This window comes from Mauremys mutica, chromosome 21, assembly GCF_020497125.1.
Source record: "Mauremys mutica isolate MM-2020 ecotype Southern chromosome 21, ASM2049712v1, whole genome shotgun sequence".
NCBI classification, from domain to species: Eukaryota; Metazoa; Chordata; order Testudines; family Geoemydidae; genus Mauremys; species Mauremys mutica.
In genome coordinates, this window is record NC_059092.1 from 18,756,963 (window position 1) to 18,782,329 (window position 25,367).

General features: G+C 55.2%; 1 protein-coding gene across 1 annotated transcript; it reads right to left on the bottom strand.

Moving 5' to 3' along the window:
* Nucleotides 1–20,242: 20,242 nt before the first annotated feature.
* C1QB (complement C1q B chain) lies at nt 20,243–25,367 on the bottom strand. The gene is made up of 3 exons (XM_044996524.1): nt 25,248–25,367; nt 23,879–24,048; nt 20,243–22,244 (listed from the first exon to the last, which is right to left on the bottom strand). The coding sequence occupies exons 1-3, from the start codon at nt 25,340–25,342 to the stop codon at nt 21,673–21,675; spliced, it is 837 nt and encodes a 278-aa protein (XP_044852459.1). The 5' UTR covers nt 25,343–25,367; the 3' UTR covers nt 20,243–21,672.

Sequence of the window (25,367 nt, forward strand, 5' to 3'; positions counted from 1 at the left end):
CTCACACACACACATCCCCCATGCATGCCTGGCTCTGTGTTCCTAGTGTGGGAGACAGCAGCGTTCCATGTTCCCAGGGCAGGGCAACACACTCAGCTGTCAGAACTTCCCAGAGCTTTGAAAGGGGAGAGGGTGCATGCCTGCAGGGCAGCTGAGTTCAAACCAGAGAGCACAGCCGTCATGCTGGGCATTGTGGGATACTGGGGGAGGCCAGTTCTGGCAATATAATGAATGGCAGCGTCTACACTGACGTTTTGTCGCTTTAACTTTGCTGCAAAAAGCTCCATGCCTCTCGTTGAGGTGGTTTGATTTTGTCGCTGAAACTAAAGAGTTTTGTTGCCGAAAGTGGCATTGCAGTGTGTACACCTCCACTGTTTTGCCACCAAAAGCTGCCTTAGATTGTTAATGTAACTCTAGCGCCCTCGTGGCCAAGATGGAGTCTGCTGGGCAGGCAGCTCTGGGCAAGAGAAGGCGCGCGCAGGAATGCAGCAGGAAAAAAAATCCCTTCCACCCCAGGGGCACCTGTTCCAATCTCCCCCAGAGTGAACACACCCACCGGAAAAATACAATGGATATAAGAAAAGGAGGTATTTATTTACAGAGGGATGAGAGGAGAAAAACAACAAGGGGAAATATAGGGGGAGCAGTAAAACAGGGCTGCATCCAAACCAAAGCCCCATGGGCCCAGTGGTAGCACAGTCTGGAAGGGCAGACACTGAGCAACGTGTCTGCACACAGAGTTCAGGAGTCCTGAGCAAAGTTCCCGTCCAGTGGTGAGTTTTGGGTGCTCCTGGTCGTCTTCGGTGCTAGTGAACTTTCCCCCAACAGACCCCTCCGGTGCCCTCTTCTGCCGCTCTCTGCAAAGCCCCCCAGAGCGACCACCTCCCCACTTAACTAGCTAACACCCTCCCTCCTTGTTCCCAGTGCAGAGTCACTAGCCCCAGTACTCCCAGCCAGGGGCGGCTCTGGGCAGCCGTGATACTGGGTCCAGCTCCGGCCTGTCCTTCTCGGGCGATTCCCCCCTGGCACAGGGCTCCTCCTGGCTCCTGTCCTGGGCTGTCCCTGATCGGCCGCCCTGCCCTTCCCAGCCCTCCGGCAGGTTCTCTGCTGCTTCCTTTGCCAGGGCCTGTGGGCTGCAGCCCTTCTCTCTCTCCAGCTCCAGAGCCATCCCCTGGAGTTTCCCTCCTTACTCTCACTGCTCCCCCTCCCCGCTTGGGAAAAAGATTTAAAGGGGCCATGCTCTCTAAATCCCCAGGGGTTACATTAATAATTATGTTAAAGAGACACCTGTCCTAGTACAGAGCATTGTGGTTCTCCTGTTAACCTCTGGCCAGTCTCTAATGCAAGAGGTACTTTGACTCTCACCCCATGACCACCTAGTATTGTAACTCCAGCTGCCACAAGGTGGCACTGTTACACAGGATCTTTCCATTTCTTTTTCTCAGCGTGCAAACACCTTTAGATGCTTGGGAATACATGCTGTGTTGTTATACAAGGTTTTGTGTAGAGAAAGCGTTGGGGTGAGAGGGTGCTGGGTGAGCAGCAGATGAGTTTAGTTTCTGCCTTGATCTCCAACTCAAGTTAATTCTTGAGGCAGAGTTACTCACTGGGAACTGGACATCGGTCCTGGGCTGAGATCCTTGGAAGTACGGATTGCCCTGCCTGCTTTTCGACCACCTCTGTTCCAGGAGTAGTTTATGTGTGTGAATAAAGCAAAATATACCCAGACTCTGCATCAATAATTTCTCCTCCCTTGGGAAGCTGGCTGCAAGGCCACAGAAACCTACTTCCTCTTGACAGAGGGGCACCACTGGCATCAACATGGGATGCTGGGGCCAGAAGGGACAAGAGTATCCTCTGGTGGGGGACTTGTCAAAGATCAGTTAAAAGTCCAGGTAGATCATATGACTTCATACAGGTACGCAGGAGCACACACATGACTTTGGTTAAGTAACTATTTTGAATTCAAACAAGTATTCACAGACATTTTTCCATTCACCCATCTTTGCTGATACTACATGGTTGGCCCCTGGGCCGCAGACATGCTGCTGTGTGGGATCTTGGCTTGCTGACCGTTGGGTTTGGAGTTATCACAAGGAAGGTCAGTGTGATGGGGGATCTACAGACCCCAAACTGAACCAGGACTGGCTGTCTCAAAGAGCATCACTGCATCTGCCGGAGGAGGAGTCCCCATCATCTGGCCTAGGATTGCGAGTAGAGGCGTATGGTTACTTATCAAGGTGAATGTTCTCCCATAGCACTAGCTGTGGATGGACATTACTCCACACAGTACAGTCTCTTTCATGATCTGTGCATAATTCCAGTCTGTTCTAGCCAGGGTGCAGACTGCTCAGGCTATTACTTGTTTATTTAATTTCACACACATTAGGAAGGGATGTCCCTCTTCTGGGCCCCCCTTCCAATACTGACAGCACCACAATAACCAGCAGCTATACATTGAACTCCCAAGATCTACTGCCAACCACGCCCCCAACCATAATGCACTCCCACCTCAGAGCTCCATTATATTGCAATGCTCATCAATCCCACCTCCACCCCTCATCCTGTTCTGGCCCCAAATGCCTGTGAGATCCCTGAAGCATGCCCAGATGGTTAACCAGGCTGGGCACTGGCAGACCAGGGGTCTTCTCTCTGCCTGTGTGTATTTCAGCTCCAATCCAATGGGTAAGCACACACCAGCCCCTGTTGAGACGGCAAAGTGTGTTCAGCTCCAGCAAGTGCTTGGTGTCGTTCCTGGGTCAGGTCCCAGTTTCAGCCAGTGGGACTTTGGCTAGAGTGGCAGGAGCTCAACAGTGCCTGGCTGCTGATGAGGCCCAGAGCCCTGGTGCTAGCTGGAGAGTGAGTGAATGCCTGTGTGTCTCCCCATCTCCTTGCAGCGTGCCGAGAGCTGAGCCCAAGTTACCCATGGACACTGCCCAGATAACTTACAACTCCTCAGCTCTTGCAGGGTCTGGGCCAAGGGGATTGAAAATCCGCTGGTGCACCCTATGTACACCATAGGGAACCTGTTATAGTGAATAATCTCCTCAGAATATGGACTGCCTGACTTTCCAGCTCCACCTGCTGGTAAACAGGGTCAGATCTATACTGAGACTTCAGGCCCATTCTCCTCTGCAGGAGAAAACTGCATTGGAGGCGAGGAAGCTCCAGCAGTGTAAATCCTACATGGGAAAACAGAACCAGGCTGCTTCTCTCCAGAACCATGTGGGACGTTTCTAGTGAAACCTCAAGTCGTGGGAAGCTTTTGTGTTTCCTCCCATGCTGGTTAGCCAGGAGTTAGTGGGAGGTTCAGGAACTGTCATGCGACTGCCAGCCCAGCTTGATACAGTCTGGAACAGTCAGGAGCCCAGTTTTAAGCTACACACCAGTTCTGAACAGGCCAGACCTCAGTCTCTTTCTATCAAAAACATGCAACATTCATGGTTTTGAAGTGGAAGCCGGTGAAACACAGCAGTTTTGCCGCAGTTTCCCTGAGTTTAGGGTGGGGATTGTTCCGGCTCTAATCAAGGCTTGATTGTCACTTTACCCCTCCAGACTAGTGCCCCACCACGTGTTACTTGTAACTTTAGCTGCTCAGTCTAATTCCTTCTCCGAAAGCAAGACATCTTATTGATACCAACAGCCCAATCCTGCACCCACAGAAATTAATGGGAGTTTTGATTAATGGGCCCAATTCTCCTACTCAATAGAATCTGAGTGGTGTAAAAGGAGAATCAGGTCCATTCAATGTAAAAGTGACCTAGAGTAGCTTTTCTGGATATAAACGTGTCACAATTTTTCTGGATATAAATGTGTCACAATTTTTCTGGATATAAACGTGTCACCATCTCTCTGGATCCACCAGAGGTAGTGGGAAATCTCCCTTCTCCAGGGTATATTATATAGTTCCCATGCTAGCCAGATGGGTTACAAGGTACTGGACTGACTCAGTCACCAGTGCAAGACTGAAATGACCCATTCTAGGACTCGTTTGAGGGCAATGGAGGAGAGGAAATGTCACGTTTGGAGAGAGGATGGCATTTTGGTGGCAGGATGCTACTGGAGAAGGTTGATATTCGATGCTGCACAGAACTTTGGAATCTGAGACTAAATCCCAGGAGAGCAGCTTAGTGCTCAGCATGCAGGGGAGGTGTCTAGAGGTGAATGCTGAATGCTGGGCATCACAGTTACATGCCAATAGATGGGGCAGCTGCCCAGGCCCAGCACTTCATTATGGGGAGGTGGTAAGTATCTCTGTGGCACCCTCCTGCCAGGTGCCAACGCCAGCACTGAGCACTGGTTCCTGCTGCCTAAAGAGCCTTCTCAAAAATATACAAAATTCTGATTTGAGCCCCTGCCCAGAGCTGGACTCGTGTATCTGGCTCTACCCTACCAGAGACCTAGAGCCATCAGGCCAGGAGGGATCTCCAGTTCATCTAAGCTACTTCCCACACTCCGACGGCCACTAACCACTGTCCAGCCATCTTTGCACCAAGCCAACTGCCAGAATTAAGCCAAAGTTTGGCAACCTGCAGGAGCCTAAGGTATTGATTTAAAAATAAAGCTTCCCTGGTCCTCCTGGGGTGTTTTCCCTCACTCGTGAACATGCAGGGCCCTCGGATCATGGACCCCAAGGAGCTGTTATTTGGAGAAAATGGGAAACCAGTAAAAACTCTATGATAAACTCGTGTATACACATTTGCAGGTAAGAAATCGAACAAACCAGATCAACTGGGCCTTAGAACATAGGACTGAAAGGGAGCTTTTGGATCATTGGATCCAGTCCCAGCTAGCGTGGGTGACTCCGTCGTGTAATCCCATTCATAAATGTATCAAGATACATCTTAAACCTAGTTAGGTGTTTGCTCCCACTGCTCTGATTGCTCCAGAACCTCCCTTCTCTGAGGTTAGGAACCTTATATTGATGAATCCGCTGGTGCCAGATAATAAACCAAAGAACTGTCCTCCACAAACCACAAACCCCACTCACGGGTCGGGTGAGTCGCAGTGCTAACCAAGGAGCATCCACTAGTCTACTCCCAGCCTGAGAGCTGTTCCACCAGTGCAGTGACTTGGTCCAGTTCACCGACTTCAGCTCTGCTTCTGCTAACCCAGTGGGGCAGGGCATTGTGAAGTCTGCTCAGTGCAACTAGTCTGGTTGGCCCTTAGAATCATGGATTATTAAGGTTGGAAAAGACCTCAGGAGTTATCTAGTACAACCCCCTGCTCAAAGCAGGACCAACCCTGTCCCCAACTAAATCATCCCAGCCAGGGCTTTGTCAAGCCTGACCTTAAAAACCTCTAAGGAAGGAGATTCCACCACCTCCCTAGGTAACTCATTCCAGTGCTTCACCACCCTCCTATTGGTGTAACCAGCTCTGCTCCTGTTCCACCACTAACTCAGACCTGCACACGTACAGCCCTTAGGAAGAGCCTGTGTTCCCTGCATGGCACAGCTCATATTCACAACAGAGCCTTTTCCCTTCCTTATTGGTGAAGCCTGAGCTTTGTTACACAAGCAAAGTCCATCACTCACAACATCAGGGGAACCCCTCAGGCGGGGCACATCCTTCGCTGTTCCAACACCCTTCTCTGAGTACTGCACTGATAATGCTCCATTATCCCATTTACACATCACAACATCAACAAACAGCAGTGTAACGGGGCGAGACTCACCCCTGCGGCGCCTCCTGCTGGCGTCCTGGGAATTAGCTCTTTTCCCAGCCTTGGAGCGCTCTCTGCAGGCTGACGTCTCGCTGCCGCTGGGGCCCCCCGTGTCCCTCCTGGACCCCAGTGCCCCATTATTGGGGTGCTGCTCCCTGGCAGTAACTCCTCACTCTCAGGGTCTCCCCTCCCCAGGGGCCCCAACCCCCTAATCCCACCTTGCCTCAGCCAGTGGCTATTGCCAGTCAGCAATGAGCCTCTGCTCCCTGGGGCAGACTGCAGTATAAGAGCCAGTCATCACAGGCAAGGGGGTAGGCCCCGCTGCCTTTCTCTACCACCCAGTACCTCAGAGGTGGGCCTAGGACCAGGCCCTGCAGCCTGGGGGGTTGCCAGCCTGGAGCTCCCCTGCTCCTCTGGCCTTTCCCTGGCCTTGCTTCACTCCCAGTACCCTTCCTCTAGACAGCCAGACCCTGCTCCCTCCAAGGCTGGAGAGACTGTAGCTCCAAGCTAGCAGCCCTTTTATAAGGACCTGCTGTGCTCGGTTTGGGGCATGGCCCCAGCTGTGCCTCCTTTCCTAACCAGCCTGAGCTTTTCCTTACAGCCCCAGCCCTCTGCCAGGGTTGGCCTTAACCCTGTCAGGCCGGAGCGGGTAACCGCCCCTCTACAGGAGGTGAAGGCCGCTTTGCCGCCCGCTGCTCGGGCCTACCTCGACCGGGTCCTGCGTGAGGGCTCGCCCCGCCCACCCCCCTCCCCGAGCCCTCCGGACCTTTTAATCGGGTCCTTGCCCCGTAGACCCGACCGACCCCCCCGCCCCTTCTCCGCAAGCCGGCTGCACGATCTGCAGCCGGTCCGTTTCCAAACCGCGCCAAGGAAACAACTCTACACGCTCGTGCTCCATACCATTCACTTCCTCACCCTCGTGTCCCGCCCCGACACCAAGTGGCGGGACCTCTTGCCACCTGTGGAGGGTGAGGAGCCCCGGTGGGCCAGCCTCTACTCCACCCTGGTCCCGAGGCCCGCTGGGGATATCAGCTGGCGGCTCCTTCAAGGGGCCGTGAGCACGGGCGTGTACTTGGCACGGTTCACCCCTGTCCCGGACACCTGCTCCTTCTGCGGCGTGAGGGAGACCCTGGCGCATGTTTACCTAGAGTGCGCCAGGTTGCAGCCCCTATACCGGCTCCTCACCGACATTCTGTTACGTTTCTGGCTGCACTTTTCCCCTCACCTCCTTATCCATGCACTCCCTATCCGTGGCCCCACAAAGTCGCGGGACCTCCTGGTCAACCTCCTCCTCGCCCTGGCTAAAAAGGCCATCCACGCGACCAGGGAGAGGAGGTTGGCCGACGGAGACTCCTGCGACTGTGGGGCTTGTTTCCGGTCCCTCGTCCGCTCACGTCTCCGGGCGGAGTTCCTCTGGGCGGCGTCCGCTGGCTCCCTTGACGCCTTCGAGGAGCAGTGGGCGCTGTCCGGGGTTCTCTGCTCGGTGTCCCCGTCAGGCTCCCTTCTTATGACCCTCTGACCGCACTCCTGTCCCTGTTCTTTTATTAGTTGTCCCCCGTACTTAGTGGGTTTCCGTGGCCCTGTGGATCCTCCCCTTAGGCTGGGGGCGGGATCCGTTAGGATGGGGCGGGCTTCCGCCCACCCCCTCTCCCGGATAACCCAATAGATACAGGAGGTGAAGGCTGCTTTGCCGCCCGCTGCTCGGGCCTACCTCAATCGGGTCCTATGTGAGGGCACGCCCCGCCCACCCCCCACCCCGAGCCCTCCGGGGCCCCTGCCCCATGGACTCGACCGCCCCCCCCCGCCCCTTCTCCGCAAGCTGGCTGCACGATCTGCAGCCAGTCCGTTTCCAAACCGTGCCAAGGAAGCATCTCTACACGCTCGTGCTCCACACCCTTCACTTCCTCACCCTCGTGTCCCGCCCCGATACCAAGTGGCGGGACCTCCTGCCACCTCTGGAGGGTGAGGAGCCCCGGTGGGCCAGCCTGTACTCCACCCTGGTCCCGAGGCCCACCGGGGATATCAGTTGGCAGCTCCTCCATGGGGCCGTGAGCACGGGCGTGTACTTGGCGCGGTTTACCCCTGTCCCAGATACCTGCCCCTTCTGCGGCGTGAGGGAGACCCTGGCGCACGTTTACTTAGAGTGCGTCAGGTTGCAGCCCCTATACCGGCTCCTCACCAATATCCTGCTTCGTTTCTGGTTGCACTTTTCCCCTCACCTCCTTCTCTACGCACTCCCTATCCATGGCTCCACAAAGCCGTGGGACCTCCTGGTCAACCTCCTCCTCGCCCTGGCTAAAATGGCCATCTACGCGACCAGGGAGAGGCGGCTGGCCAACGGAGACTCCTGTGACTGTGGGGCTTGGTTCCGATCCTCTGTCCGTTCACGTCTCCGGGCGGAGTTCCTCTGGGCGGCGTCCACTGGCTCCCTTGACGCCTTCGAGGAGCAGTGGGCGCTGTCCGGGGTTCTCTGCTCGGTGTCCCTGTCAGGCTCCCTTCTTATGACCCTCTGACCGCGCTCCTGTCCCTGTTCTTTTATTAGTTGTCCCCCGGAATCACTTGGGTTTTTGAGATCCTGTAGATCCTCCCCTTAGGCTGGGTTGGGATCCTTTAGCATTGGGCGGGCTTCTGCCCGCCCACTTCCCAGAAACCCAATAGGTACAAGGAGGTGGAAATATGGGTAAACAATATTATAATTTAGGTAAATGAAGCAGGCCAGAGCTGGCTTTTCCTCTTCTCCCCAGCAGAGGGAGCAGAGAACTCCGTCCCTCCAGTTTTCTAGCCCTGGGGTTTCCATCTGTATTATTAAGGAAGGATCCTGGCAGTACTGCAGATCTCACCCCCTGTTCACTGGGAGACCCTCCTGCCAGCGGCTGTTGGCATCAAGAGGGTCCAGGTTCAATGTCTAGAGGTTCCTTCTCAAAATACAATTACATGGCCTGAGCCCCCACCTGGAAACCAGGGAACTGGAATACCTCTGGCATGCTCACCGGGCAATAATTCCCCACTCGGAAGCACTGGATCCGTTGTATGAAACAAAAAAAACTTCATGGCAAGTGGGTGTGAGGGGGGACAGGGAATAAATGCGGGAAAGGCAGTAATAATTAATCAGCACAATCAGTCATACAGATATGTGTGTGTATAGACTGTATATGACACTCACAGGGTGTCCTGGCAATAGTCTTAAACCCAGTCCTGCCATCCCGGTGTAAGTGTCCAACAAGATAATGTGTTCCCACTTCCCTCTTCTGCTGCACCTGCCTTGGCTGTTTGTTGGCAGAGTCCGGAGCTCAGGTGGGTCTGTCTGCGGTCCCTAGGGAAGTACAGCATCACCTGCTGCCAGGGTAGGGCTCTGCCTCCTGCCCCAGCCATCGTGATTACAGCGGTTACCCATTGCTCAGTAGGGACCCCTCACTGGAGTTCTCGGTGGAGCTGCTGCCCCCACCTGCATACAATGTCTCCAGCGGGAAGGAAGTCAGTGGCCTAGGATTTGGATCTAAGTCCTTGCCACCAGCGATGTACCGCCCAGCCGACAAGAGCCCCCTTTTCTATCCTGGCTCTGTGCAGGCTCTGCAAGCCAGAGTGCCAGACTGCAGGCTGGTTAGGGGGCCCCTCACCCCAGCCCCATTTGAGGCACCTCTCTTGTCTTTCATTACCTGGCAGGGATAACAACTTTACCCCCAAACTCAAAACGTAGCTGAATTTTGACCAAACTGTCCCACAAGAGCAATACAAGTCAGGTGTGGCCATTCAGCCACCTCCCTCCTCTCTGAGCCCCTGTCTGGATGGAGCTGTCAAGCCGCTCAGAGCCACTCTTCTCCCCTGTTCACCAGGAGCTGTCAACAGCGGCCCCCGGGGCTTCAGGCCACTGGTCATATAATTGTGTGGGCCCCAATCCTGCAAAGGGGCTGCCCACCCCTCAGAGTCCCTCTGACTTCAGGAGGCCTGCACACAGAGACAGCCATGCCGAAGGGTGCAACGTGCTAGTGCAGGACACAGTGGGGGCTCAAGGTACCTGGTGGAGAGCCCTGGGAAACCCACAGGACAGGGGGATCTTCACACTGCACTCCCCATCCCCACACCACAGGCCTCCCTGCAACCTGGGGGCCATAATCACAGAGAATGATGCTGCCAGCTGGCATTTCCATAGAGGGTCTCACCTGTCGGTCTCAGCGCACTGTGCACAGGCAGGTGCTGAGTTCTCCATTCGAGGAGGGGAGCTGAGTCACAGGGGCGCCCCCGGGGTCACACAGCAAGTCAGAATCTAGGTGTTCAGGACTGTGAAGGTGAAGCCTGTCTTGGAGGGTGACGGTGAGAGGGCAGGGAAGGTGGTGGGAGCTCCCCAGTCTCTGCTACATGGCTCTCCTGCCCCTATGTGCCGCTCTAGCCTTGCACAGCTGATGGTGCAGTTACCTGACTGCCCAGGTGTTAGCATGCGGGCTCAGCAGGCCTGGCCAGTGTATCTGCTCACCCTGCTATTTCTCTCTCGACAATCCCCCAGCTCTGCCGCTGTCCCTCAGTTCTGGTCCACATCTACCCCTAGGTTCTTCACACACACAGCTCTGCCGACTCCCCTCCGTCCCGCTTTGCAGGGCCTATGATCCCAATCTGCCTCCCCCACGCAGTGATGATGGCCCTGACGCCCGACCTGCAGCTGGTATGCTGGGCCTGGGCATGCTGGGAGATGTGGGGTTGCTGCTCTGCTGTTCATTGATGTCCACTTGGGCAAGGCAGGCTGGGACTGAGGAGGCTGCAGGTCGGGATTGAGGGGCAATGGGAGAGCTGTGGGTGAAGGCCCCAGGACTGGAACAGCAGCGGGGCTGTGGGTTGTGATCGAGGGCCATCAGCAGAGCCCTGGAATGCCACGGTCATAGGGCAGAGCAAAGTGCATTGGCTGTGTGTAAGGGAGTGCTCATGCCAAACAGAAAACCACACCCTTTCGGAGGCTAAAGGTGCCTCCAGTCACTGTTATTATTATCATAGGGACAAGCAGCCCCAGCCATGGGCCAGGCCCCCACTGTGCCAGGCACTGTACAGATACAAAGAGACAGTCCTTCCCCCAAAGAGCTGACAATTTGAACACAAGCCAAGAGCCAAGAAATGGACACAAACAAACTGAGAGGCGAGTACAAGGCAACAGGGAGACAATATTTGTCCATGGCCTCCTCACACCAGGCAGCCTAACCGTTGTCCAGGTTTTTGTAGGCATCATGACAAAGGACAGTGTGAAGGAGGCTCATGAGGTGGCTTGGTGGCTGCTTACGGGGAGCTCCTCCCAGACATGAGAGGCAGCACACGAGAAAGCACAAAGGTGCTTGTTTGAAAATTTAACAAGTGGGCGATGGAGTTGGCATTATGGGCTGATGGGAGGTGTGAGTTGGCAACTCGATAGCGAATGAGAGATAATAGATAGGTGAGAAAATGAAGGCAGCTATAAAAAATATTAAAAATAATATATAACAAATGGAAGAAAGTATCAGAGGGGTAGCCGTGTTAGTCTGGATCTGAAAAAGCAGCAAAGAATCCTGTGGCACCTTATAGACTAACAGACGTTTTGCAGCATGAGCTTTCGTGGGTGAATACCCACTTCTTCGGATGCACTTGCATCCGAAGAAGTGGGTATTCACCCACGAAAGCTCATGCTGCAAAACGTCTGTTAGTCTATAAGGTGCCACAGGATTCTTTGCTGCTTTTACAAATGGAAGAAAGGGTAAGATGATACTAATGAATATAAACCAGAAAGTAGGAATTGTAGAGAAGTGATAAGGGAACCAAAGGAACACAAAGAGAACTCTAAGGCCAATTGTAAGGACAATAAGAAGGGTGTTTTTTTAAAAGTATATTAGGAACAATAAAGAATCTTAAAAATGGTATTGAACCATTACTAGATGCAAAATGGTAGAATTATCAATAAGAATGAAGAAAAGGCAGAAGTGTTCAATAAATATTTCAGTTCTGTATTTGAGGGGAAAACAGATAATGTAGTCATGTCATATGATAACATTTTTCATTCTACTAATATGTCAAGAGGTTGTTAAACAGAAGCTACTAAAGTAAGACATTTTAAAATCAGCAGGTCCAGATAACTTGCATCCAAGAGTTTTAAAAGAGCTGGCTGAGGAGCTCACTAGACCATTGATGTTGATTTTCAATAAGTTTGAAAACACTGTGGAAGCTTCAGAAGACTAGAAGAAAGCTAATGTGCCAATATTTTAAAAGGGATGACCTGGTAATATAGGCCTGTCAGGGTACGTCTACACTACGGGACTATTCCGAATTTGCATAAACTGGTTTTGTAAAACAGATTTTATAAAATCGAGTGCGCGCGGCCACACTAAACACATTAATTCGGTGGTGTGCGTCCGCGGTCCGAGGCTAGCGTCGGATTCTGGAGCGTTGCACTGTGGGTAGCTATTCCCTAGCTATCCCATAGTTCCCGCAGCCTCCCCCGCCCCTTGGAACTTCCGGGTTGAGATCCCAGTGCCTGATGGGGCAAAAATCATTGTCGCGGGTGGTTCTGGGTAAATGTCGTTAGTCACTCCTTCCTCTGGGAAAGCAACGGCAGACAAGCATTTCGCGTCTTTTTCCCCTGGATTGCCCTGGCAGATGCCATAGCATGGCAATCATGGAGCTTGTTTTGCCTTTTGTTGTGACTCTCACCGTATGTGTACTAGATGCCGCTCACAGAGGCGATTCAGCAGCGCTACACAGAAGCATGCTTTTGCTTTTGCATGACAGCAGAGATGGTTACCAGTCATACTGCACCATCCAAACCCTTCCATAAATTGGAACTGGTGAGGATGATTATGGCTACCAGTCCTTTTGTACCATTTGCTGCTGTCATAAGTGCCCCTGGCTGCTCTTAGCCAGGGGCGCAAAAGCCAAAATTGGGAATGACTCCCTGAATCAATCCCTCCTTTTTGGTATCTAAAAATAGAATCAGTCCTGTCTAGAATTTGGGCAAGTGTACTAGAGAACCACTGTATCAGAGAACCAGAGAGCACAGCCGCTCTGTGTCAGATCCAGCAGAAATTATGAGCTGTATGCTATTCACAGGGGGTGCTCCTGCAACAACCCCACCTGTTGATTCCGTTCTTCCCTCAGCCTTCCTGGGCTACCGTAGCATTGTCCCCCCACTTGTGTGATGAAGTAATAAAGAATGCAGGAATAAGACACAGTGACTTGTTAGTGAGAAATGAGTGGAAGGCAACCTCCAGCTGCTATGATAGTCCAGACAGGACAGTAAGGAGTGTGGAGGAGAGGAGCCCAGCATCCCTCTGCTAGTCTAGGGGCAATTGAATCTTTTCTTTACACATGAAGGGTGGGGGCTGATGGAGCTCAGCCCCCTGTTGCTATGATGACGATGGTTACCAGCCATACTGCACCATCCACCAGAAAAAATTAGGGCCAGGAGCCCTTGATCAACCTGACGGATGCTAGTCAGCATGGTTACTGCCCCATGTGCCAATAGGCTGATGACGAGGACTGTTACCAGTCCTTTTGTACCATCAGCCACCCATGGCAGTGGGGGAGTGAGGATGTTGGTGTTGACGGCTGCAGCATCGTGTCTATCTGCAGCATTCAGTAAAGATAGGGTGACATGTAAAAGAGTCAGAGGATTGTTTTCCCTTTCGCTTCTGGGGGTGGGTGGGGGGGGTGAGTAGATTGCCAAGCTATGCCCTGACCCACCGCGGACACTGTGTTTGACCCTAGAAGCATTTGGAGCTCAGCCAAGAATGCAAATACTTTTCGGAGGCTGCAGGAACTGTGGGATAGCTTGAGTCCTCCAGTCCATGAGCGTCCATTTGATTCTTTGGCTTTCCGTTACGCTTGTCACGCAGCAGTGCGCTGAGTCCTTGCTATGGCGTCTGTCTGGAGATTTTTAAAAAAGGATTCTGAATTTCATCTTCTGTAACGGAGCGCTGATAGAACGGATTTGCCTGCCCTTACAGCGATCACATCCACATGGTCCATGCTGGAGCTCTTTTTTTATTTTGATTTCGGACTGCATCGTCACCCGTGCTGATCGGAGCTCCACGCTGGGCAAACAGGAAATATTCAAAAGTTCGCGGGGCTTTTCCTGTCTACCTGAGCACTGCATCTGAGTTCAGATTGCAGTCCAGAGCGGTCGCTGCTGCACTGTGGGATAGCTCCCGGAGGCCAATAGCGTCGATCAGCGTCCACACTAACCCTAATCCGATATGTTAATACCGATACTAGCGTTACTCCTCTCGTTAGGGAGGAGTACAGAAACCGGTTTAAAGAGCCATTAAAATCGATATATGGTGCCTCCTAGTGTGGACGGTTGTGGCGTTAAATCGGTTTTACGCTCCTAAAACCGGTTTAAACGCCTAGTGTAGACCAGGCTTCAGTTTGGCATAGATCCCAAACAAAATAGGTCAGCTGATACAGGACTTGACTGATAAAGAATTAAAGGAGGGTAATATAATTAATGCCAATCAATATGGCTTTATGGAAAGTAGATCCTGTCAAACAAACTTGATATCTTTTTTGGATGAAATTGGTTGATAAAGGTAATAGTGTTGATGTAATATACTTAGTCTTCCGTAATAAGGTACTTATTACTACCTCATTACAGAACTGGAAAGATAAAATTAAAATGGTGCATATTAAATGGATTAGAAGCTGGCTAACTGATAGGTCTCAAAATGTAATTGTAAACAGGGAACCACCATCAAAGGGATGTGTGTTTCTGGTGGAGTCCAACAGGGATTGGTTCTTAACATTTTTATCAGTGACCTGGAAGAAAACAGAATCAGTGATAAAGTTTGCAGATGGCACACAAATTGAGTGAGTGAAATAACAAAGAGGACAGAGTGTTGGTAAACTGGGTGCAAGCAAACAGTATGAGCTTTAATGTCACTAAATGTAAATGTACACATCTAGGAACAGAGAATGCAGACCATACTTCCAGGCTCTGGGACTTTATCCCGGGAAGTGGTGACTCTGAAAAAGATTTGGGGATTCATAGATTCTAATGCCACTGTGATTATCTGGCCTAGCCTCCTGGTCAGAGACACCGGTCAGAGACCTTACCCAGAATAATTCCTAGAGCAGAGCTTTTTGGAAAAAACATCTACTCTTGATTTTAAAATGGCTGGTGATGGAGAATCCACCCCAACCCTTGGCAAATTGCTCCAATAGTTAATAACACCCCCCACCCCCCCGCCTGTTAAAAATGTACACCTTATTTCCAGCCTGAATTTGTCTGGCTTCGACTTCCATCCATTGGATCATGCTAGACCTTTCTCTGCTGGATTGAACAGCCCATTTGTTAAATATTTGTTCCCCATCTAGGTACTGATAGACTGGGACCAAGTCGCTCCTTCACCTTCTCTTTGTTAAGCTAACTAGATGGAGCTCCTTGAGTCTATCACTATCAGGCAGGTTTTCTAATCCTCTAATCATTCTCATGGCTCTTCTCTGAACCTCCTCCAAGTTATCAACATCTTTCTTGAATGGCGGACACAAGGACTGGGCACAGGATGCCAGCAGTGGTCGCACCAGGGCCAAATACAGAGGTAAAATAACCTCCCTCCTCCTACTCAAGAATCCCTTGTTTATGCATCCCTGGATGGCATGAGCCCTTTTGTTCAGCGGATGTGGGTGGATAACGAGCTGAACAGGAGCAATTAGTGTGATGCTCTGGCCAAAAGGGCTCATGCCATCCTGGGTTGCATAAATGGGAATCATGAGTAGGAGCAGAGGGACAGGCACACAGTCCCTCTCAAGAGAGGCTTTTGTGCCAGGGCTGAAAACCCCTGCACCTTCTATCCCAGGCAGGGAGACAGCAGCAGTCACGGTCAGGGACCACGGGAACGCCTCCCCTGTCTAGAGGCCTCTGCCTGAGGCTCCTAGCTGAGGCAACTTCTTCTGAGGGAGAAGGCCCCCCCAAACAGCCAAACTGAGGTGGCTGCTGCACGTCAGAGCGGCTGTGCTGAGAGAAGCCCAGGCTCCGGTTGAGTGTAGATATCCCAGGCCTGGGCTGAGTCACACAGAGAGAGAGAAATCACAGACGGAGATGGGAAAGTGGCACTGAAACAGGGACCTGCCTTGGCTTCCATCCTGGACTGACGGAGCACCATGTCAATGTGAAGGATTATATATGTCCATGGGGCTGTCGGCTGTACTGGGGATATGTGTGTCCCCGGGACTGTTGGCTGTATTAGGGGTTTAGCTGCACTGGGGTATATGTGTTTCTTGAGCTTTTGGCTGTACTATGAGTATATGTGTGCCCGGGTCTGGTGGCTATAATAGGGGTATATATGTCACAAATCCTCAAAGCTGTGGGCTGTACTAGGTGTATATGCATTCCAGCAGCTATGGACTGTACTAATGGTATATGTGTCCTCTGTTTATTGGCTGTACTTGGGGTATTTGTGTCTTTGGGAGGTGTCGGCTGTACTAGGGGTATCTGTGTGCCCTGGGTTGTTGGCTGCACTATTGGGTATATGTGTTGCCAGGGTTGTGGACTGTACTAATAGTATATATGCCCCTGGGACTGTCAGCTTTACTAAGGGTTTGGCTACACTTCCCGCTGTACAGCGGTGGGAGTTAAAGCTGTCTTCGTACAGCTGTGTAGGGAAAGTGCTGCAGTGTGGCCACACTGACAGCTACCAGTGCTGCAGTGTGGCCATATTTGCAGCATTTGCAGCGGTGTTGGGAGTGGTGCATTATGGGTAGCTATCCCAGCGTTCAAGTAGCTGCAATGTGCTTTTCAAAAGAGGGGGGTGGGGTGGAGTGTGACAGGGAGCATGGGGGAGACAGAGAGAGTGGATTTTTGGAGCTGACACTGTGTGTCAGCTCCCTGCCTTGCAAGTTCTGACCCCTTCCCCCACCCCTCTCTCATTCACTAAATGCAAATAGCCTCCTCTGTTTTTTTCCTCACAGACCAGATAAGCAGCTGCTCCGAAACGGACCCCCACACCTCCCGCCCGCCGCGCTGCTTCTCTCCTCAAGCAAACACTAGCTGTGGACATTCCAAAGGGATCCCCCTGCCTCTGCTCATTCATTGCAAACAGGAGCTGTGTTTGTTTTTTAGATAAGCAGCTCCGGGAGCCCCGAGTTCACAACAAAACAAAGAGAGGCATCACAACAAAACAGTGTTATCTTTACTTAAAAGCATTATGGGAAGGTTCTGGAGGTCAGTTACAGCGTAGTAAGATTAATCACTGTTTACACTGGCACCCCAGCGCTGCAACAGCTGCGCTGTTCTCTTTATACCTCTCATCGAGGTGGAGTACATGCGGCGCTGTAGCCAGGGAGATACAGCGCTGTATGTGCCTTGCCAGTGTGGACGGGGAGTAAGTTACAGCGCTGTAAAGCCACCACCAGCACTGTAACTCTCTAGTGTAGCCAAGCCCTAAGTATATATGCAGGGGCGGCTGTAGGAATCCCGCCGCCCCAAGCAGGGCAGCGCGCCGCAGGGCGCGCTCTGGCGGTGCCGGTCCCGCGGCTCCAGGGGACCTCTGGCAGACGTGCCTGCGGAGGTTCCGCTGGTCCCGCGGCTCCGGTGGAGCTTCCGCAGGCACGTCTGCGGGAGGTCCACCCGAGCCGCAGGACCAGCGAACCCTCCGCAGTCATGCCTGCAGGAGGTCCCCCGAAGCCGCGGCTCCGGTGGACCTCCCGCAGACATGACTGCGGAAGGTCCGCCGGAGCAGGCTGCTGCCCTGCCGGCAAAATGCCGCGCCAAGTGCGCGCTTGGCGCGCTGGGGTCTGGAGCCAGCCCTGTATATATGTGTCCTCTGACTGTGAGCTGTACTAAGGGAAATCTGTGTCCCCAGGGCTTTCAGCTGTGCTAGGTATATTGGTATCCCTGGGGCTGTCGGCTGTACTAGGGAGCATATCTGTCCCAGGGCTAGACTACGAGGTTTGTACGTCCCCCGCACAATCTGATGTACTAGGAATATATGTGTCGTCCAGGGTTGTTTACTGTAGTACAGGAGTATCTGTCTCCAGGGCTGTTAGCTGTACCAGGGTATATGTGTCCCTGTGCTATCAGCTGTACTGGAAGGTATATCTGTACACAGGGCTGTGGGCTGTATTAGAGATATGTGTTCCTGTTGCTATCAGATCTGTTCGGGGGTATATGTTTCCCCAGGGCTGTCTGGTGTACTATGGGTCTATGCGTCCTAGTTTCTGTGGATTGTACTAGGGATATATGTGTTCTTCTGGCTATCATTGTACTAGTGGTATATGTGTCCTCGGGGGCTGCTGGCTGTAGTTGAGGTGCATGTGTCACCTGGCCTTTCGGCTGTAGTTGGGATACATATGTTCCCAGGACTCTCAGCTGTAGTAGGGGTATGTGTTTCCCTGGGGCTGTTGACTGAAGTGAGGGAATATGTGTCCTCTGGTGTGTCAACAGTACTGGGGGTATATGTGTCCCCGGGCTGTCAGCTGTACTGGGGTAAAAGTATCCCAGGGCTGTCAGCTGTACTGGGGTATATGTGTCCCTGGGCTGTCAGCTGTACTGGGGTATATGTGTCCCTGGGCTGTCAGCTGTACTGGGGCATATGTGTCCCCCAGGCTGTCAGCTGTACTGGGGTATATGTATCCCCAGGCTGTCAGCAGTACTGGAGTATACGTGTCCCTGGGCTGTCAGCTGTACTGGGGTATACGTGTCCCCAGGGCTGTCAGCTGTACTGGGGGTATATGTGTCCCCCGGGCTGTCAGCTGTACTGAGGTATATGTGTTCCCAGGGCTGTCAGCTGTACTGGGGTATATGTGTCCCCGGGCTGTCAGCTGTACTGGGGTATATGTGTCCCCGGGCTGTCAGCCGTACTAGGGTATATGTGTCCCCAGGGCTGTCAGCTGTACTGGGGTATATGTGTCCCTGGGCTGTCAGGTTTCCTAGGGCCCGTGGCTTGTTGCTTTGGCCTGGACGAGGATGTATTGGATGTAAGTGGCCAGCTCTGAACCCCACCTTTGGGTCTGAGTGGTCTCTGGGAGTAGATGCTGTTTCACCAGTGCTCAGAGACTCCCCTGGGTGCCCCATGAAGGGAGGGTGGACGGGATCCCTGAGGACTCTGGCAGGCTGTGTTTGGTTGCTGGATGGAGTTTCACACTGAGAGATGCTGTCACACCCCTGTGGGCCCGCGGGGAGCCATGTGATTGGAGCTGTGCTCAGGGGTGTATTGTGTGGGTACCAAGAGCTGGCTTTTGCCACTCCTCAGAGATCCAGGCACTTGTGAGCATTCCTCAGCATGGCTTCCCAACCCTTCTTAGCTCCATTTCACAGACACTGAGTGGGGCAGGGACTTTTCCACGGTCACCCACACAGTCAGTGGCGGAGGCAGGAACAGACCCGGTTTCCTGACGCGCCATGCTCGGCCTGAATCCTATTGCCCTGATCCCCGTGTGATCGTTGACACTGGTGGAAGCGGCTGTGCAATACTGCCCGGCTGATGGGATGAATCTGCATGCTCCCTCTGCACTCCTTTTGCCCGGGTGTAAATCAGGCCCATGGGGCCAGGCAGGGCTGACCTTAGCCACAGGTGATCTCGCAAAGGAGGGGGAGCCATGTCTGGGGATGTTTCCATAACACCAGGGCAGAATGAACAAGGGGAGGAAGGGAAGGAGTCTCCCGAAGCGTCTGAGCAGCGCCAGGGCCTTTAACCCCTGCACCACCTGCTCCTGCTGGGCATGGCGGTGTCTGGAGTCCACACCCTGGCGCCTGTACCAGACGTGCCAGATGCACCCCAGCCCCTCCACAGCTCCAGAGCCCCCAGAGCTCAGGCCACAGTCAAGGCCATTGCCCACAGAATGACACGTGATGAGAGTATCCATCTGTCACAGAGTGTGGGGGAGTCCGGCTCTGCACCCCTCTTCCTGGGACTCACAGTGACTCTCAGCCAGCCAGTAAAACAGAAGGTTTATTGGACAACAGGAACTCAGGCTACAGCAGAGCTTGTGGGCACAGCCAGGACCCCTCAATCGAGTCCTTCTGGGGTTCAGGAAGCTTAGTCCCCAGCTTAGGATTCCCTGAATTCCAACCACTCATCCCAAAACTGAAACTGAACTAACTCACCCCTCCAGCCGGCCCCTTCCTTTGTCCAGGTTCCCGGGCAAAGGTGCTGACACACCTCCCCCCTCCCTGGCTCAGGTTACAGGCTGAGTACCTGTCCCTCATCTAAAGTCCTCCCCGGTTCTTCCCTCCCCCACACCGACAGTCCCTACTCCATCACACCATCAGCTCCACACAGAGCCAGGAATGGGCAGCACCCAGCACCCTACCACGCCCACAGCCATGCTTCACCCAGCACCCAGCTCCCTACCATCCCCCACAGCTGTGCTGCACCAGCACCCAGCTCCCTACCATCCCCCACAGCCATGCTTCACCCAGCACCCTACCACCCCCAGAGCCATGCAGCTCCCAGAACGTTCCCAGCACTAAGAGCGCTGCAGCCTTAGCTCTTGCTGTCTAGCTGGGAGCAGCCCCTGCTGTGTTTGCTGAGCCCCGTGCTGGTGGCTGGCCAGGACTTCCCCCCCTCGCTGGGCTGCCCCGGACCACCCCAGCAGCACTGGCAGGCTATTTGTTAATTAAAACAGAACAGCAAAATCAATAGCAGACATCAAGTTTATTGGCTGTCTGCTCGGCGGGGCCCGGCTGAGGGCCTGAGAGTGCGTGAGCACGCTCAGGCCTGGCGAGCACTAGCCCCAAGGGACAGCAAGCAGCCGCTGGAGCCGAGAAGGCAGGTGTCTGGAATGGGGCTGGCTAGGATGCAGGTGTCCTCACTGGAGGTCTCCTCCCTGCCACAGGCTGCAACATGGCAGCCGCAGGGTGTCAGGCTCTGGCTAGTCCAGCAGCTCCAGGGGGCTTGGAAAGGAGAGTGCAGATCTCAGATTGCTCCTGATCATCTCCCTGGATCTGGGGCTGGGGCTGGGGCCGGGGCCTTCGGTCTGAGCCCATCGGCCCCACAGCACGGATGCTGCAGTGAGCAGGCCAGAGCAGCTCGCAGCCGGGCATCCCCCGGGAGAGGATGGCGGGCACTTCCACTGCACCCCAATGGTGTCTCTTGGGGCTGGGCTGGGCTCAGCTCCCACGATTCTCCGGCATGGGAATCCTTGGCTATAGAATTAATGCTGGGGAATCCCCACTGCTGTGACAGGGACTCGCACTTGGCTGGGATTCCCCGGGCCAACCATCACGCTGAGCCGTGCTGTGGGGGCTGGTGCTTTGCTCATTTTAAAGGGCTTGTGTCCCCCTCCCCCGGCACGCAGAAACCATGTGAAAGCTACGGGCTGGGAGAGGAAGGGGCTGGTCCCCTGGGAGAGAGGTGTGACACCCTGAGCAGGAAGGCGGCTGCCCTCTCGCCTGCTGGCCCAGAGGCACCCCAGGCCCAAGGCAAGGATGTGGTGCCCCGGGCCCCCAACATCTGTCCACCAAGGGGACATTTATTCATCTGAAGGCCCATGTGGAGTAAAGCTCTGTCTGCTCTGACACACTGGGTGGGGCTGGAGCCCAGGGGCATCCCTGCTCCGCACGGTTCCTTGGCCCCAAACTCAGAGGAGACGTGTTGCCCATTTCGCCCTCCTGGGGTTCTGGCCCCTGGGCTCAGGTGCTGCTGAGCTCGGGGGTCCTTCAGTGGCAGTGACGTGCCAGCCCCGGGGGCAAGGGGCTCTTGGCGGTGCGTGTGGGAGCCGGCACCGTGTGCCAGGCACTGAGGAAGTGCAGCCTCGGGATCCACGGGTGCTTTCCAGGGATTCAGGGACACAGAACGGGTCTCCCGGGGCTGGGCCTCCCTTGTTGTGGGTTCTCTGCCAGGGGGCTGTGTGCTGGGTGAGGCTGAAGCTGGCGCTGCACCAGGGGTGGGACAGGCAGCACCGAGGCAGCTCTGTGTGGGGGCAGTGCCAGGGCCCTGCTGCTGGGGAAAGCACTTCATGTATCAATGGGCTGCAGGGTGGAAGCTCGTGCCAGCGTGTTGCACTTGGGGGTGACATGCGGGGAGCACATGGGAGAGTGGGTGCTGGGGCGGAGTCCACAGGCTGCTAGGCGTCGGGGAAGAGCAGGAACCCCGAGAAGATGCTGTCAGCCCCTTCGATCCCCACCAGGGAATTCTTCTCGGTGGGCTCCAGCCACACGGACTCCTCTCCCCGCAGCCGCAGCACCACCCCCCCGGTGGTGACCTGGTAGACGTTGTGCACGTAGTCGCAGAAGGTCACCACCTTCTCCCCCTTCGTGCCCTGGCCCTTCTTGATGTTGATGCACAAGTTGCCCCTGGAGGTGACGTGGTAGGTGAAGTAGTAGAGGCCTGGGATCTTGCAGGTGAACCGGCCGTACCTGTTCTCGTAGTGCCCGTTCTCGTTGGTGATGACGCGGTCGAAGCGGATGGGCTGCTCCCGGCGCGGCAGCATGCTAACGGTCCTGGCAGCTGAGAATGCAGATCTGAGGGTGGTCTTGAAGTCCCCAGATTCACCCATTGGCCCAGGAGAACCCGTGGGACCTGGAGAGCCCTTGGAGCCGACGGGGCCTTTGGGGCCGACTTTCCCGGGGTGTCCGGGGATCCCCGGCTCTCCTTTCTCCCCTAGCTCCATTTCATCGTCCACCCGCCCTGTGGGACCTAGAGAACAAGAAAAGAAGACTCATGAGGGGAAGGCTCACAGGGCTCTGTTGTCGTTCCTCATCTTATCACTGGCAGGCTCATCGCTTCGCTGCTGAGCCCAGAGCTCAGCGTAGGATGTTCCACCAAAGCCACGTGACCAGCTCAGGGCCAGTGGATGATGAAACCCTCTTCCAGTCTTTCTGTGCCAGAATGTCCTCCACCCACAGCACAGGGACACTGGTGCCAGCTGAGACCCCTGCTCCTCACACAGGGAGGTGGAGGTCTGCGAGATGGATTCCCAAATCCCATCTGGGAATTTGCTTCCCCACGAAGGGCCTGTGTGTCGGCCCATCAGGCTGTGCCCATGTGGGCTCCATGTTCACAGGCACTGCGAGTTGCAGCCCACAGGGCGCCCCTTGCAGGACGTGTGCTGGCGAGGGCTGTCCCCGGGGCGGGTCCCTGGGTTGTCTAGCACAGGCAGACTGCAGGCTGCAGAACCAGCCCAGAGGGGATGTGCTCCGGGCGCGAGGCGAGTGCAGATGCCACGCTGCACTCGGGGAACTAGTGAACGCCCTCCTTTGAATGGGCTGGCAGCAGGGGCAGCAGCGCCAGGGCTGAGAAGCTGGCTAGGCTCAGCCTGCACAAGGCTGCGTTTGCACCAGCATTTTCTCATGAAAACTTGCCACCATTGCGACCACCATGGGCGATGCATGAGCCGCCTGTTCGGGGAGGCTAGCCCCCTGCCCCACTCCTTCTGCCTGAGTCCCTGCCCCTTCCACCCGCTGGAGCCAGAGGAGCCCCAAACCCCCCATCGCAGCCAGAGGAGCCCCAGCCTGCCCACCCCAGCTGCCCCGAGTCCCGGCCTGCCTCAGCCGTCCCAAGTCCTGGCCTGAGCCACGGGCTGCCAGCCAGCCTGAGCCGCCCAAGCCATTGGCCACCATCTCGCCCGCCCAAGCCGCTGGCCTGCCGGCCTGAGCCCCCGCTGGTTTCGGGGGAGAGGCGGAGCTAGGATGGGAAGAGGAGAAGTGTGGGCAGGGCTATGGGGGAAGAGCGGGCCGCGGGAGCAGGGCCTCAGGACCAGTGCTCCGAAGGCGGCAGGCCAGCGGTGCGCCTCCAGAGGGAGGTGCGCCACATCCTGTTTGGGGAGGCTTAGCCTCCCCGGCCTATTCTACCCACTGCCCATGGCTGCCACCCATGTAGCACTGATAGCAACGCCCTCACCTTCCTGCCTGAGGCCGTTCCTGCGTGGCAGGCACCCTTCTGTCTGTGCTCGAAGCTCCTCCCTTGTCCAGCCCCATTCCTGCTTCCCTGCACCAGGGATCCCGTCTCCCAGACACCTCCCCTCTTCCCTTTCTCTCCAACCAGGCCAGAGCCCCACCTCTCCCCTGGTGCTCCTCTCTTAGCCCGGGGGCAAGGAGGGTCGTACTCCTTGCATCTGTAGCTGGCTGGTTCCTGCATTGGAAAGGATTGCATTCCAGCAATGCATCCTCCTGGCTGAGAGCGGCAAGGGCCAGGCTGGCTGGACAGGCACTAACAGCTAACCCCAGGAATTGTGCTTTACCCCGAAAGGGCCTTTAGGGGGTTGCAGTCATCCCAATAGCACCGCTCTCGCCCAGAGCTCGGCCTGTTCCCAGCTCCCGCCTCCTTCTTACCTTTCTCTCCCTTCGGACCATCCACTCCATCTTTGCCGTTGGAGCCCGGCTGTCCTGGTACGCCCGGAATGCCCGGGATGGCGGCGTAGCCCGGGCACCTATCGGTGCTGGCCAGGGCAACCGCAGCCAGGCAGAGCAGCACGGCCCACAGCATCATGTCGGCACCAGCGCTGGAGAGAGCAGAGAGACGCAGCACAGCTCACAGGGCAGCACAGGGGTGATGGGCTGGGCAGAGGGCTGGGGAGCAGGCTGCCAGGAACAGCACGGCCCTGGGGCACCGCGCCATGGGGACATTCTGCCAGTACTGGGGAGAGCGGAGGGGCAAAGTCCACAACAGGACCTGCTCCAAGGAAAAGCTGCAGGCCCCAGTCCTCCCCCTGACACCTCATGCTCTCTGATGGAGCTGCCCCTGGATGAGTGGGGAGAGACTGCCCCCCGGGCGGCACATCTCCTCACCTCCCCAGATGAGAACAGCCTCAAGGCTCAGGCACCAGCTGCCCAGTCCCCAAGCTGCCGGGGCAGCGCAGGCTCCAACCCCGCGCCCAGCTGCAGGGCTGCACAGGGGAGAAGAGAGGAGCAGCAAAGCCTTTGGTGTTTGCAGAGCGTCTGTGGAAGGGACAGGGAGAGTGGCATGCGCTGCTCTCATGTGCACACCTCACCCAGCTCAGGTCAAATCCTGCCCCGGCTCCTACTGCTCTGAGACCCCGCTGGTTCCACTGGCTGCAAGGAAGAACTGAAATCCCCAACCAGCCACAGAACCAAAACATTCGGGGCCAGATCCTGCTCTGAAAACCATCTGGTCTCCAGGGCTCTGTCCTGCCGCGGGGCTTCTCCCCTGGAGCCTGTTCCACATGCTCATGGGCCGTCTCATCAGGCGCTGAGCTGAGCTGCCAGCATCAGGGTGCCAGTCTCTCCAGTTCTCCCTCCCTGTCCTGTCCGAGCCATTTGTGACCGTGACTTGCCCACTGGGCACACTGGACAGGAGTTATTTCAGGGCAGGTCTCCGGCCTGTGTTATTCAGGTCAGACTAGATGATCACAATGGTCCTAGCTGGCCTTGGAATCTCGGAATCTCCTGGTCCTACAGCCCAAGAGCCCAGCACCAGATAAGCCAGACACAAAACACTGCAACATCAGGAGCTGCTTCTGGGCAAGGTTAGCTTGGCTGGGAACGCACGCCTGGGGCAGGGAGCTCGGGGCAGGGCCACAGCTCAGAGCGGAGTCTGCTCTAGAGCCCATAGGGAGCCGGGTGCAGAGAGGATTCTGGCGCCCCGGCAGACCCTTAGGGACACGGCTCTGTCCAGGCGCCCGGCTCGTTCGTGGCCATTGAGGAATCGGGCGCCCGTGACACCGTGCGGGATCTCTCTTACCTTGCAGCGTCCTGCAGCAGCGAGCGGGGACGAGGCCGGGCGCGTCTCAGTCCAGCTTGGCAGTGACCCTGTGGAGGGAAAGCAGAAGTTTGCATGAGCAGAGAAAGGCTGGGCAAGAAG